At 41.0% G+C, this 14734-nt stretch overlaps 1 protein-coding gene across 1 annotated transcript in view; it reads left to right on the top strand.

Annotated features, from left to right (window-relative positions):
- Nucleotides 1–159: 159 nt before the first annotated feature.
- Nucleotides 160–14734, top strand: part of DSE (dermatan sulfate epimerase) — a 36342-nt gene continuing 21767 nt past the window's right edge. Inside the window, exons 1-2 of the mRNA XM_068404503.1 lie at nucleotides 160–230; nucleotides 13643–14111. Coding sequence (XP_068260604.1) covers nucleotides 13696–14111 — 416 coding nt within the window. The 5' untranslated portion in view covers nucleotides 160–230; nucleotides 13643–13695. The remainder of the gene's footprint in view (nucleotides 231–13642; nucleotides 14112–14734) is intronic.

Below are 14734 nucleotides of genomic sequence, written 5' to 3'. Positions count from 1 at the left end.
GCTCGGATGCCCGCAGCCTCCCGGAGGTGCCGGGCAGCCCGCAGGGTGCGCCCCGCGTGTCCGAGAGAGGTGCGTGCGGGGAGTCAGAGCTTCTGCTGTTTGAAGCTTCACCTCTGGGCGCCGTGGGTAACAGCTTTCTGCTCTTCCGCAGCACCATTACCCCATTACCGCAAGAGCCTCCGAGCCCTTTGCTCATGAGTTAAAGCCTCCCAAACATGCGTGCGTGAAAGGTAAGCGGTAGCATCCTTGTCTTGCACCTGGGGGAGCTGAGAGACAGGAAAAGAGCGATTTCCCCGATGCAACTTCCTTCCAGTTTTCTTTTCTTTTTTTTTTTTTTTCTTTGGTGGAAAAGTCGTAAGTGCCCTGGAACCCCGGTTGTTAACTCAGGAAGCTCAGTCTCCTCAGCCACAGGACGGCAAGTTGCAATTCCTCTAGCTAGTATTGCATGAAAGCGACGCATCATCACTTGGTGCATCTCATGCCAACTCTTAATATTCAGTTTGGTATGAATGAAAGTAGCTACTCTCATAGCTTTTCTGTCTTTCCCTCTTGAAACAATATAAAGCTGTGATATTTTCCTGCATTTTCAAGCTGGAGTGGCTTCTTTTTTGGACATAAGCAATGACAATATAAGAAATAGCTGTGATTGTGAATGAAATACAGGAAATATTGCTCAACCAGTTGGAGATTTTTGGTCACCCTAAGAAGATCAATTGCAATTTAAATAACACTGAATTTTTAATATAGTCTAAACAAAGACAAAGAAAATCTCGGCTAAATATTGCCACATTACATTTATCATGCCAACAATTATTATAACTCATTGCAGTATTTCAAAAAAGGAACAATTCAGCTGAAGGGCAGCAGTGAGAATCAATAATTCAGATGCTGTTTATTACTCTGAAAGACTCTTGCTGGGTAGCCTCGGGCAAGTCACTCCACCTCTCCGTGGCTTTCTTTCCTTCCTCATAAAACAGATAAATGTGCTTGCTTGCTTCACTAGGGTGTTGAGAAGTTTAATTAATTAGTTTGTTTCATAACTACTTGGAGATCCTTGGGTGTATTTCTCTACAGAAGCGCTAAATATTACTTCAACTATGAGTTCTTTTACTGTGTGTCATTGCTTATATGTGTTTCTTCAGTGACCTAAATTAGCTAAATTTTTAGTGGAAGTTAACAAAGTAGCAGTTCTGGACTGGGATGTTCTTGACTTTCTGTGAACTTCACTAGGATGCAAAACCAAAACATACTAATTGCAGTGTATTTTACTGGTAAAGGACTACTGTTACTTTAAGAAAATGTCATTTTCTTTCCTTGTTATTCAAAACAGGAGCTTGCTTTTGTTGTTTTGTTTGAAGCATTGTGATACTTTGTATAATTTTGAATTGCCAAGAAAAAAACTGAGTGCTGTCATTTCATACAAGAGAAGAGAATAGTTTATGAACATATCTGTATCCTCTACTGTGGAGACTGATCTCAGAAGATACTTGGTGATGGTTTTCCACTGCATATTTGTATCCAATCTCTTCTAAACCTGTTCTTCGGTCATAGAGAATATGGGTTTCATGGGAAGAAATAGATGAACTGAACAAATTGATTGATAGATTTTGGTTCCCTAAGTGAGCTCAGTTTTTATTATACTATATATTATTCTAACCAGATATTTAGTAAATATACACACCACAATGGAGAGAAAAATCTGTTTCATTACCTAGCTAAATGTTAGATGTGATTTTCACAGGTTGCATACAGTTATAAGTAAGGAGTAGCTGAAAGCTAGAGTGACATCTTGGTTTTGGTACTTTGTAAAGGCTCATGCCTTGGAAACGCTGTGCTCATGAGGTCTGTTTGTACCATTTCTTTTCCTCTACTATGAGGACAGCAATCACATCAGCTCTTTCAAAACTGAATTCAAATAAAGCCGAGATCAGCAGTGATAGGAAGTCATTCCCATCACCAGGCAGCTGTTGGGTTGGGAAAGAACGTAGTGAGTTTATATGCTGGTGGAGAAATGGTCACATCCATCAGTACACAGCAGTGTGAGCAGTGAGAACTAGGGTTAAATGAGACTGTAACTGAGTCTGTAAAACTGAAGTGTCCCTTCTCAGAAGTGATTGCATTTAGCTAAAACTGAGTCACATTCTTACGCTTGTGTGTGGAAACTTGCACATCTGGCACCCACAACATACTCTAGCAATGAGCAGAAATTTAGTTACTACTGCTATTGTTCCTGGACATTTTGCAAGAAATAAAGCCCGTTTTCCCTGTTTTTTTTTCTGAAGGGATTAAAAAAATAAAGACAGACACAACTTTCCGTAACCATTGTTTCCTGGTTTAGACTTTGGTAATCCAAGTGTCTGGTGAGTGAAACAGAATATGACTTTTGCTTAGCAAATTGTATTTAATTGGTAAGTACGATATCTCAGCAGCAAGTTTGTCCTGGCTGTTTACACCTTTTTTGCTGTCTCCATTCAGCTGAAGTAGATAAAACAGCTTAGTTACAGTAGCGTAGTCCCTTAAAGCTGTTAAACCATGGTGCCAGTTGGTGTTCAAGACTGTAGCCACGTATTTATTATAAATAGACTCAATATTTGGTGGAAAGCCCTTCCTTTGAGCTATTTTCTGTTTAAATGGGTAAGCTTTGTACTGATGTCTGTCAGCCCAGCTAAGCCCAGCTGGGACATGGTGGGGTGTGACAGAGCTGCATTAGCAAAAACCCCAAGCCCTTGTGCATTGCACTTTGACCAGACTTGGTTATCTGCTCAAGATGAGAACAGAGCAGAGGAGGGGATTAAAGCCCTAAAGAAAAAAGGAAATTTAGCTGATGTCACATGGGACCTTCCTCATGAATGCTTTGTCAGTAGAAGTTTAGCAGAAGTGAAGTGTTGGTAAGCGAGAGCTGACCAGAGGAGTTTGGTCATTTTGGGAATCACATGAAGGACAGAGAGCACTGGAAGTAGTTTCTCGCATCAGGTGCTGACATCACGCTTTCAGTCGCTCTGGGGACACGGTCAGGTGTGAAAGCCCAGGCACAATGTGGCCATTATGTCCATGGTCTGAAATTACCTTTGTTTGGTCTCTCTTTCTGCTTTTCCGCTTGCTTAGACTCACAGGGTACACAGTAGAAATTGGCAATAGCATTATTTAGAGCAGGATTGTAGGGACCTCGGTCACTTGACTCAGGCAGGTATTGTATCTCAGTAACATAATTTTAACATAAGAGTTCTTTCACCACAGTTGTCCTGGTGTATGTTCTTGTTTTGTTTTTGTTGGTTTTTATCAGAAAGAGTAAAAATGCTGAATGCTTGATATAAACCTGGCATGCCCTCTTAAGTCTTCTAATCAAAGGGCTGCCTAGAGTTGTTAAAGTATTTTCAAAAGTTGTTTGAAACCATTTCTGTGGATGTCACATCATTTTAAAGCCTTTTAATCAGATCTTTGTAACTGAGGTGTATCACATTTTTTGCCAAAACGATGTGTCAATTTTCAGGCACAGCTCTCACAGCCAAACTGTAGAACTCAAGGTCAGAAATGAGATCATACAATTCCGAAGTTCATAATTAACCTGCAATTTAATGGTTGTGTTGATGCCTACTCACACAAATTGGTTGTGCCAATTGTGAGTAGCTAAATTTTGCAGGCTAACTCCATCTGCATTTGAAGCTTCTGTCCAAGAAAATGTCACATTTTATCAAGGGTATTCTGGGCAGCAGTGAAGACAGTGGCAACAACCCCAAAGGAACTACAGGACAATACATTTTATTGTCTTTCCAAGTTAGTACCTTGAAAAAAATCAGCTGCATCTGAGTACATATGTATTATATCTACGGATAGATAGATAAACTATATGCTGCATCTATATATAGAGAGAAACCATAGATAATGAGAAAACAGATGAAAGCAGCAGAGGTAACGACAGCATTGTGCCAATAATAATGAACAGCATATTGATCTGCAGTGAGATGTGACCACTGGGTAGGGTGGTGCAATTTAGGTCTACAAACAGAGGCATTTGTCCTATAGCAAATGAAAGAGTAGTTCTTCTATGTGAATACACATTTGAGGTCTGCATACACACATCTTAAGATGATATGTAGATAATATAAAAGCAAGTATTGATTTCAATTGCTTAGATTGAAATCTTTTTAAGTTCATAAATTGACTTTGCTGCTGCTCCTCCATGCTGTCACAATACTTTAACATAAATAATAAATAAAAATTTAATAAAGTTTTGCATGCAAGACTGAGTCATAAACAGGATATGGAAACATAGTTAAAATGAGTTTTGATCCCGTAGCAAGTGAAGGATGTGATGCATTTTAGAATTCCTGTCTATTAATATGATGTCCTGTGGAAATGATTTACAAATAAAAATATCTGTTTGGTATCTTCAGCTACTGAAGTCTGTAGATAGATATAGATATACAGAGAGTGAGAACTGGTTTTGTAAAACTCCAGCTAGAATATTTCATTCGTTTCCAACAACTTGGAGGCAACTGAATGAAGGATAATTAAAACAACAAGCAGGAAAGATTGAAACTGTTAATTATACATATTAGAGGTGAACAACAAGCCAGGGGACTTAAAACATTTACAAGTATTTGGAAGAGTAAAGCTCAAGACTAACAAAGAAGTGTTAGCTGTAAAAGAGGATAGAAATTGAAGTCAGAAATGGAAACACTAGTCTCCGTATCAGAAGTTTCTGGTGCTGTAATCAGCCTCCTAAAAAGTGAGGGAAGCTCCATGGCATGCAGCAGTCTGAGTGGGCTGGTTTAGGCACAAGGAGGAATTCTGTTTTGGTAGCAGTAAAATTGGCTTTCCCTTTTGTATGTATGATTAATTTTTTTCTGTCCTTTATTTGCACCTCCTGGGCATTGCAGTCACCCTCTGAAGTTTTTCCAGCTCCTCCTCTGCACTGTGGTTGTACCACTGGATCCACACAGGGACCACGCTCTCGGTCACCTCAGACAATCTCTTCCTGTGCTCACTTCCTCCTGTGAGGCACCATCGTGTGTTTGGGTTGTAGGCTGCTGTCAGGGGAAGCCCTGAGCGTGGTTTCTGATACCCCACACCGAAGGGTTCACAGCCTTACAGACCCCCTGAACAGGTCTGCGTGCATGGGTTGGGAAGATGCGTTACATTCTTAACAGCTGCTGAAATGATACCATTTCACCACCCAAATTGTTACAGGCACTTTTTTTCCATGTTTCTGCAGTGTCTGTGACTGTCATAGTCCTAGGCCCCACTAGTGCCCCACGTGCTGTAACAATAAGATAGATGGATGAGTGGTTTGATTGACTTCTGGGGCATTAATGGAGCAGACAAATGTAGTTAATATATCCTTTTGGCCTATATGAAAATTCTCAAACTTGTCCATTAGTGTTAGTGTATGTGAAAACACTTCTGCAAAAAATAACTATATTTTTAATTATCAAAATGGCCTTTTAAACAGTACTTTAGCACAGGATAAAACAAAAAACGCTGGTGCTCTAAAGGAAGTCTTTCTGTGGTAGTTTATAATTTTACGCCTTTTATAGTAAAAGTGACTGAGCTTTCATTCACTGAATGTGGATGCCTTACCAGGCATGTCTGTACTGGTTGGGAATGATCGCCTTCAGGATTCTGCATATCAAAATGACTTTCTTACTCATTCTATACAGTGACGTATGGAATACAAGTTCGCAGTAAGGGTTAGGAATCATAATGTTAGCGCAACGAAAAAAATATTGAGAAAGCATTTATACAGTAGAATAAATTATAAAATAGAAGAAAATTCCAAGTTCCCAGGTTATGGTTTGGGCATGCAGACTGTTTAAATCTGGTTTTTGCTTGAGGCAGAGAGAAGGTTATGCATTCAGTGTGCACGTGTGTATGTCCTGTTAATTTATATACACAGTGGTAAAATAGACAAATAAGCTTTTAAGTGAAAGGAAGAAACAGATGAAACTTCCATCGCAGATACCTTACACATCCTACTGCAAACGTATAAAAATACTTTGCAGTTGCTGTCCTATCTGTAGCATGGTGGAGAATGAGTGCAACCCTCCCAGAATGATGGTCTCACACGGCTGTGTACTGCTCTGAATAGATCCATTGAATTTTGTGCATAGATCAAAGGACAGACACCACTTTAAATCTTGACTGCTGACATGATGTCATATACTGATAATTCCTATAGGAACTGGTTGTTTCTGGTTGCCTTTATGATTTTCATAGCACAGCTGTTACTCAGAGATGTAAGTTGATTCAAAGCTTCTTTTAAGGTATTTCAGATAGCTTCAGAAGAAGTGCAATACTAACACTTGGGTACCTGAGCTGTACTTCATTTTATTGTAGATTTACTTCTGAATTATATTTGGGATTTCGGTATTTAAGCTTTTAAATACCTTTGACATTATGTAATTGTGATGCAGCATATTTATCATATTGAAAAAAATCAGTGGAAGAAATGAAGTAATGTCCCCTGGTGGTTAAAGGTCGTAATAGGTATTTTTCAAGTTCTAAGCAGTGATTTTTACACCTTTCCAGCATTTTTATTGGAGAGACAGATGGTCACTGGTGTTTTATCTGACTGACAAAAAGGGAGGTGGAGGGAGGACTCCTGAGTGTGTTATCTCGGGACATGAGAATTTCTTGCACTGGTGTCCAGCCGCGCAGCTGCTGAGAGGGACTCAGCGGTACTGCTTGCTGATGTGGGAACTGTACAGCTTGGGACTTTGGTCAGTAGATTTATTGTGATTGTTACAGTACAAAGATAAGTTTATAGTTTTCTTGGTCCCACTCTGTCTGCCGCCTAATTTTGTCGTATCAGATATGTTTCTGTGAGCCAGTAGTAACCAAATGGCAATGTATATGGGAATTAGTCTCTACTGACCCTTTCACCTCTCTGTTTTCGTGGACTTACCCTGCATTTTTAAGTACTTAAATGTCCCTGGATTCAGTTAGAGGACTTAATTGCTCTCTCATTTAAAATATGTTTGCAAAATATTTAGATCAGTGGTAAAACTGACATGGTTGGACAAAATAGCTCTCCAGTTGATGTAAGTGTCATGATTTTAAAACACTACCGTTTCCAGATGATTAATTTTTATAGATGCTGCTCCTCTTATCAGCATCAAAGGCAATTGCACTGTGTGTGAAAAGATTTGCTAATTATTTGAGGCATTTGGACAAAGTGCCAAAAAAGAGTTCCTACAGAAGTTTGCTTTTCTCCAATGTGATCTAACCTAGCACTCCTTGTGGCAAGCAGTTATGTTTTGGCAGCTGTTAGCATCGGTACAAAAAGAGGCACGCCCATCTCCGTTTAGTGGGACAAACAACCATGCACATCTCATTGCAACGTTACCTATTAGTTTCACAGTATTGGTATGGCAGCAGGTGTTGCTGGTGGTTGACCGTTTCTTGTTAAAATACCTGACTCCTACCTGTTTTAGCATTGGGTGCTAAAATTGCTTATTTTAGTTTTAGTACTAGTACTTTTGAATGGCTTAGCAAGGTGACCTTATGTAATTTAAGTTGTGACAAAAGTGGAGTGACACTGTTGTTCAACATGAAATTGAGCATTACAATTACAAGCATTACAAAAAATTGAGTAGAAAAAGTTTGCTTTCACTTTCAATAATTTATCAAGAAGTGATGCAAAGAAATTATGAAAGTTAAGACCTTGCCGATTCAGAGGTCATTGTCTATGGTAAAAGTTTGCAGGCTGAACCTGAAGATTTGCTTTTTGTCAGTGTGGTGGAACAGATTTTCCAGTAAATGTTTGAACATAATTCTTACCCAAACACTTGTGGAGGTAATTCAGGTAGCAATAATGAGAACTGTAGCCTTTGTGGAAAACAGGAGCTGCCCAAAAGAAGATGAATAGTTGTAAAATATGTGGAGATAAGTCTTTAAATGGTAATTTTGAGTTTCAATCTAGTTAAAATATATCTTTTTTTTTTTTTCTTACAGGCATAGAGGTTGGATATTCAAGCTGAGTGTCAGGGCTTCTCTTACCTCCTCTCGAGGCAGCTAGGCATTTTTCAGTGGGGTTCAGAGGAAAGCCAGCATATCTGCAGCAGAGATGCCAGGAGTTTGCCTGCAGCATCTCCTGAGTAATCTAGAAGGAGAAGACAGCATGGGAGTGGGAAACCCAGCTGTCAACAAGGGTGTAACTCCATCTACCTTCTCTGTCTGGAGACTCCTGTTCCTGTTTGAGCATTAGCCTTCCCCAGGGTAGAGGAAGGCCTGTGACTCCAGTGGGTCATGCAGGGAAGTGGAGAATGGCCCATGACCTGAACAGGTCACGCAGTGAGGTGGAAGAGGGCCCATGACCTCAATGGGTCACACAGTGAGGTGGAGGAGGACCCATGACCTCAGTGGGTCATGCAGTGAGGTGGAAGAGGGCCCATGACCTCAGCACGTGTAGGCAAGAGCTGTGCACTATGACAGTCACTCCTGGTGTGACTGAGTGGGCAGGTCTGACTTGTTCATGTACCAGCCCTGGGTTCTGGAAAGCTCTTTCATTCAGAAACCCGAATAATCTGTGGTGTGGTGATGCCTCCAGTTTGTGGAAGTTTCAGTCACCAGAAGTTCCACCTTTTCTGTTCCTAGCTGCAGATGTTGATGAGGCACCCATGTGGGAGGTGAGTCATGGACTAGTGTTGGAGATGCTAACAGACACACCTGCAATGTCTGCTTTTTAAGAAGCAATACAAGTGTTGTCCAAGCAAAAAGCATCCACAAAGCATAGTGGCTGTTCAGAACTGATACTGCAGAAAGCCACGATTCTTTACATGTTTTTATTTTTGTAATGATCCACAAGAAGGTCAGATTGCTTCAATGATAGTTGTGCCAGCTGATGGTCCTAACGGTGCTGTCCTTTCCTCAACCGCCTCTGCTGCCCCTCTCTCACGACTCTGCTCTCACTGCTGGAGCGGCCTTTCTGTGCACAAGTGGCAGGAGTAAACAGGGCCTCTCTTTTCCTTTAAATAGTGTATCAAACCAAGTTTATTTGGTGCACTTGCTTGTATAAACCAATGTCCAGTTCAGTTACTGGCATCAGTTTTACAGTACTTTTTTTATTTGCTGCAGTTGAACATCTACTCATTGATGCAGATGGGGAGAACTGAAATAGTGAAGATTTAGTCTGTTTCTTCTAGAATAATTGATGTTCTTTACTGTTTGTTTCTGCTGGCAATGGAGTGGAAATCGCAGCAAATGGTCTTTTAATCTATGACTAAGTGACAACCTTTTCAAAGCACATTGTATATTAGCATTTTCTTCCATGGGCCAGCATCCTTCAAGCATCTCCTTTTAATTTTTAATACTTTGACAGGTCATGGTTTCCAAACTGAATAAACCCCCCTCATTTTCAGAAAAGGTTGAGTTGCTTGGTAAAGTTTTTCTTGGAAGATGAGGCTCGTCATGATGTAGTGCAATATGAGAGTTAGAAATTCTTTTAACTTTAAAAAATGGTATTGTGACTGCAATTTAAGTGATCACAAGGCCCAAGCTCCTATTCTTTTGGGCCCTGTGTATCAAACAAACTTGTAGCAGGTTCACTCACAACTGGTTAAGTTGGAGTTTATGCAGCCAGTTATCTATACAAGTCTGGCTTCACCTAAGCTATGCAGATAATCAAGGTTCATATGTGTGTCTTTGAACAGTGCTATGTGTTTCTTTAGTTTTCAGTATGTAAGTACGTTAACTAAGGAAACCTCAAAGTATAGAGTTCAACACAGTTGAATATGCATTCTGCTTCAGTGTTTTTGGCTTGGTGTTGTTTTTTCCCCCCAAGGTACATTTATACCATTGTAATGAATTCTAAATAGTCTCTAAATGTTACTGGTTTTGGTCACATTCTTCTGCTGAAGGTGCTTTGGTTCTTTTGCAACACCTGATAATTTTGAAGTGTTTTTATATATATCTTATCAATCAGTGTAGTTTCTAAACAGCTACTGAACTGAGGAATGGTGGTGATCATTCAAGGCCAGGTTGGATGGGGCTTTGAGCAACCTGGTCTAGTGGAAAGGTGTCCCTGCCAATGGCAGGGGAGTTGGAACTAGATGATCTGTAAGGTCCCTTCCAACCCAAACCATTCTATGATCATGCCCATTAGCCCTGTGATGTTACCAGGATGAGTCAGTAAGGCAATGAAGTGTGTGGTCAGGTCTGGTCTTAGTCAGCGTAGTGCTTGATGGTGTGCGTGGTTGAAAGCAGTTCTGCCATTTGAAATCCCTGCGGAGGTGGTTTGTCATGGCTGTATCCAGAGCCATCCAGTTTGTATTTTCTCACTACCTGGGTCATAGTTTTTATTGCAAATCCACATGTTTATTCTGTTTGGAGCTTTGTGATTGTTTTTAATTACTTTTGCTGGTCCTGCTTTTAAGGACATCACAGAAGGAAGGGCGTCAGTGTGATGTAACAAAGAATAAATAAGAGTAACTTTGTAGTCCTGCTTTTGTCACTGCCTATGGATTTCTTCCAGATCTTGACTCTGAATATGCTGCCTATGAATATGCTATAGATCGATTTTCCAGTTATGCTGTTGTTAGTCTAAACAATGTGGTATGGTGGTTGTTTCTCATGTACAAGGCAAAAAAAAGCGTTTACCTTCTCTATTAAATGCACACATGCATGAGGAGAGAAAATGAGGGGGGTTATTGAATTCTTAAAATACGGTATATGAATTTTAAGACAACATTGGAGGTGTTTGATTATAGCGAAATGCTGGGAAATGTGTGTCCAGATTTACAAAGGAGTTCTGGGAAACCTTACTGTATATTCCCTAATCTCTGGTCAGAAAGACCCTATTTTACAGAATCACAGAATCGTCTTTGTTGGAAAGGACCTTTAAGATCATCGAGTCCAACCATTAACCTAACACTATTAAGTCAACCACTAAACAATATCCCTAAGCACCACATCTACTTGTCTTTTAAATAACTCCAGGGATGGTGACTCCCACCACTTCCCTGGGCAGCCTGTTCCACTGCTTGATAACCCTTTCTGTGAAGGAGTTTTTCCTGACATCCAATCTAAACCTCCCCTGGTGCAACTTGAGCCCATTTCCTCTCATCCTATCGCTTGTTACCTGGGAGAAGAGACTTAACACCCTCCTCGCTACAACCTCCTTTCAGGTACTTGTATACAGTAATGTGGTCTCCCCTGAGCCTCCTTTACTCCAGGCTAAACAACCCCAGTTCCCTCAGCCGCTCCTCATACGACTTGTTCTCTAGACCCTTCACCAGCTTTGTTGCCCTTCTCTGGACTTTCTCCAGCACCTCGATGTCTTTCTTGTAGAGAGGGGCCCAAAACTGAACACAGTATTCAAGGTGCAGCCTCAACAGTGCTGAGTACAGAGGGACAATCACTTCCCTAGTCCTGCTGGCCACACTATTTCTGATACAAGCCAGGACGCTGTTGGCCTTCTTGGCCACCTGGGCATACTGCTCGCTCATATTCAGCTGGCCATTGATCAACACCCCAAGGTCCTTTTCTGCCAGGCAGCTTTCCAGCCACTCTTCCCCAAGCCTGTAGCAGTGCATGGGGTGGTTGTGCCCCAGGAACATGGGTTGCATGGGGTTGTTGTGCCCTAAGATTAAAACCATCCCTAAATCTATGTATGTGCTTAACTCTCACTGATGTGCCGAAGAACTTACAGAAATCAAACCAAGGAAAAGAATGCATGAAGTCCTTACTGCTAGCTGGGATTTTTTTCTGATTGTGTAAGCCAGGAAACCTTTCAATGTATGATCATCACAGAAAAAGTTACAGGCATTTTTTTGCTTTTTTTTTCAGATTTTTTCTTGGGTTCTTTCCTCTGCCCCCAGTTCTAAAGGATCACAGAGGCTTTTAAAAAAACTATGATTTTTTTTTTTTTGTTTAATTATGAAAAGCAGTTCAATAGTTAAAAAAATGACATTGTGTTTCAAACATAATGTACTGGTTTGGCTGGTTTTTACCTCCTTTCTTTCAAAATATACTGTTGTATGATTTTGTTATTTATAGATGAGAATATGAGTAGACTTGAGTATGTTTGGATAAACTACAGTGCATGTTTCTTTGTATGCGTGTATGCGGTGAGAGACTATGTAGATATAGTAAAAGTATTACCAAATAAACCATCTTGTGATCTGCATAAATGACTGGTTTACATCCAAAAAAGGGCAAAACTTACTTGTAAAATGCATTAAAATACTATGAAAATGTCATCCTCCATTACGCTCTGTTAAAGCAATTATGCTACGCACTGTAACATAGAAATGTAGGCAGTTACAGAATGTAATATTATTTTTACCCTAGGAAGAAATGCACAAGAAAAGACGTACTTCTTGGCCAAAGATGCTTGCTCCCAAATTAATCTGAGGAGCTGACCAGTAGCCATGGAGGGACCCAGACTATCAGGGTTGTCTTGTCTATGCACGTATTAGTGACATTGTTGAATCAGGATGTGGGTGTCTAAATAATGTTTTAGCAGCCTAAGTTTCTGTTAGAAAGTTTTGGCATCTATAGGTAGAGAGCTGTGGAGAGAAAGAAAAGGTTGCTTTGTACTTCAGCTTCTTAAGAGTTTTATGACTGAATCCTATGAAACAGGTTTTCCATGGAAAAAAACATTTCGTATTTGTTTTTAGGTTTTCTTGCCTTCTGTCTATTTCTCCTTTTAATAATTGAAAACTACTGTTCATTATTTACATAAAACTGCCTCTCTTGGGTCTGCTTTCTGTAACCTTTCCCCTCGGAAGAATTCTAGGAATTTGCTGGCTTTCCTCAGGGGGATCCTGGACATGTTTTATCTGAGACTTCAGGCTAGATAGTTGGTAATTTTTACGAAGTAACTTACTATGTTTAAATACTTGCATTTAACCTCTGCATAGATTTGCCATTTGAGCTCATTTTGAGAAGTCATGTACGTAGGAAAATATGCGCTTTAATTCGACGTTCAGCCTTCTTGGTAGCTGGCAGTAAATCTCCACATGCAGAATGAAGAGCCCCTTAGAAAAATAATAATATGCAAAAAACCTAAATGGCCTGAAGGCCAGGTGTTTCAGCTGTTTTTCTAAGGCTCTGCCGCTTTCTCTTTCTCTTTTTTCTTTCTGACTTGTTCTTTTTTTTTTTTTTTTCTTCTGGAAAACGAGGACGTGTCAGAACCAGAGGCCTCTAGCGCAGTATAAAATGACCCCGGCGCAAACCTCCAGCATTCCTCATCCTTCCCTCTCCAGCTGCTAACATCAGCCAAGGCAGCACGCAGGCTTGGCTACTGCCAGCACAGGCTCCCTGGCTCTCCCCCTTCCTCCTCCCCTCCCGCCCCTCTCCGCTTGCCAGCACAGTCAGCACTGCTTCATATTAGGCACCGTTGCAATTATTTGAAATCTCAAGTACGAGAGCTGCCAGTGTGTTCCTTCACCTCGCATCGGCTGCTAGAGGGAAAGATGTGGGAGGGAGGGGCTTTCTTCAAAGTGTACAGGTTTTCTTTAGGATTAATTGCTCAGTAGATGTTTTATCTGAAGTATTCATATAGAAATGGTTTGAAAGCCACCTGGACAATACGTGGGGGATTTTAAGTCTAGATGGAATCGTATTTCCTAGAGTATATCCTGAATTATAGTGTCTCACGGATTCATCTTCTAACGCTCTCTTTCACATCCATCTGCTGTAGGATATTTCAAAGATGGTTTGGCTGCCATTGAGACTTGGAGATCTGATGCCACAATGAGGACTCACACACGGGGAGCCCCAAGTGTGTTTTTCATACACGCGGTTTGCTTCGCCTTTGCCTGCGGTGCCAGGGAGGACCCGGATGCAATGGTTCCTTTTGTCAATGCCAACTATGACAGCTACCCCATGCTCTACTTTTCCAAAGGGGACGTGGAGGCTCTGCGTCTCCAGGCCACCACCACGCACCAGCACATTGCAGCTCGTCTGATCGAGGCAGTGCAAACAATGCTGTCGAATCCCCTGGAGTACCTTCCTCCCTGGGACCCGAAGGAGTTCAGCGCTCGGTGGAATGAAATTTATGGCAACAACCTCGGGGCCCTGGCGATGTTCTGTGTGCTCTACCCTGAAAACATCGAGGCCATCAGCATGGCCAAGGATTACATGGAGAGGATGGCGGCTCAGCCTAGTTGGTAGATTTTTGTCTTTTTTTTTTAAGTTGTTCTTACTGTATAAAGTGCTTGCAGTTGGAAGAGTGAGTGGATGAGTGAATTGCTTAAATTATTTCAGTTGTTCTAATGTTCACTTTAGCAGTGACTAACTTGCTGAATGCATTTACCCTCATCTGGACCAGCAGTGCCACACGGCTTTTCTCCTTCACTGGACTTACCCTGTTGCAAATTAATGCTGAAAGGAGGAGCATGACCCTTTGTGTACCATCCTAACTGCTATAAAATAAAAGAAAAATAATAATCCAAACCCATCCCCAATCAGAAGCCAGGGTTTCAAATCTGATTTGTGGTAAGAAGTGCTAAAAGTGTTGGTTTTTTAATCTCGACACTCTGGGCTTCTGCAGTCAAGTGTTTTATGAGTGCTCTAACATCTGAGCTTCAGTTCAGACTTCCAGCTCTGCTTTGCTGTGTGGTTCTTGGGCCTCTCCTTAAGACATACTATGGCATGATAAAAATAGTTGTCCATCTGATTACTTTACTGGAACTGTTTGAGAAACTGGCATTTTGATGACCCCCCTCCTGGATTAACTTCACCTGGATGTGAGTTGTCATACACAAGCTACTCTGTCCTTGCTGTGCCACAC

This window comes from Nyctibius grandis, chromosome 1 (assembly GCF_013368605.1).
Source record: "Nyctibius grandis isolate bNycGra1 chromosome 1, bNycGra1.pri, whole genome shotgun sequence".
NCBI lineage: Eukaryota > Metazoa > Chordata > Aves > Nyctibiiformes > Nyctibiidae > Nyctibius > Nyctibius grandis.
The sequence above is the reverse complement of the archived record's forward strand: the minus strand, read 5'-3'. Positions and strand labels throughout refer to the sequence as shown.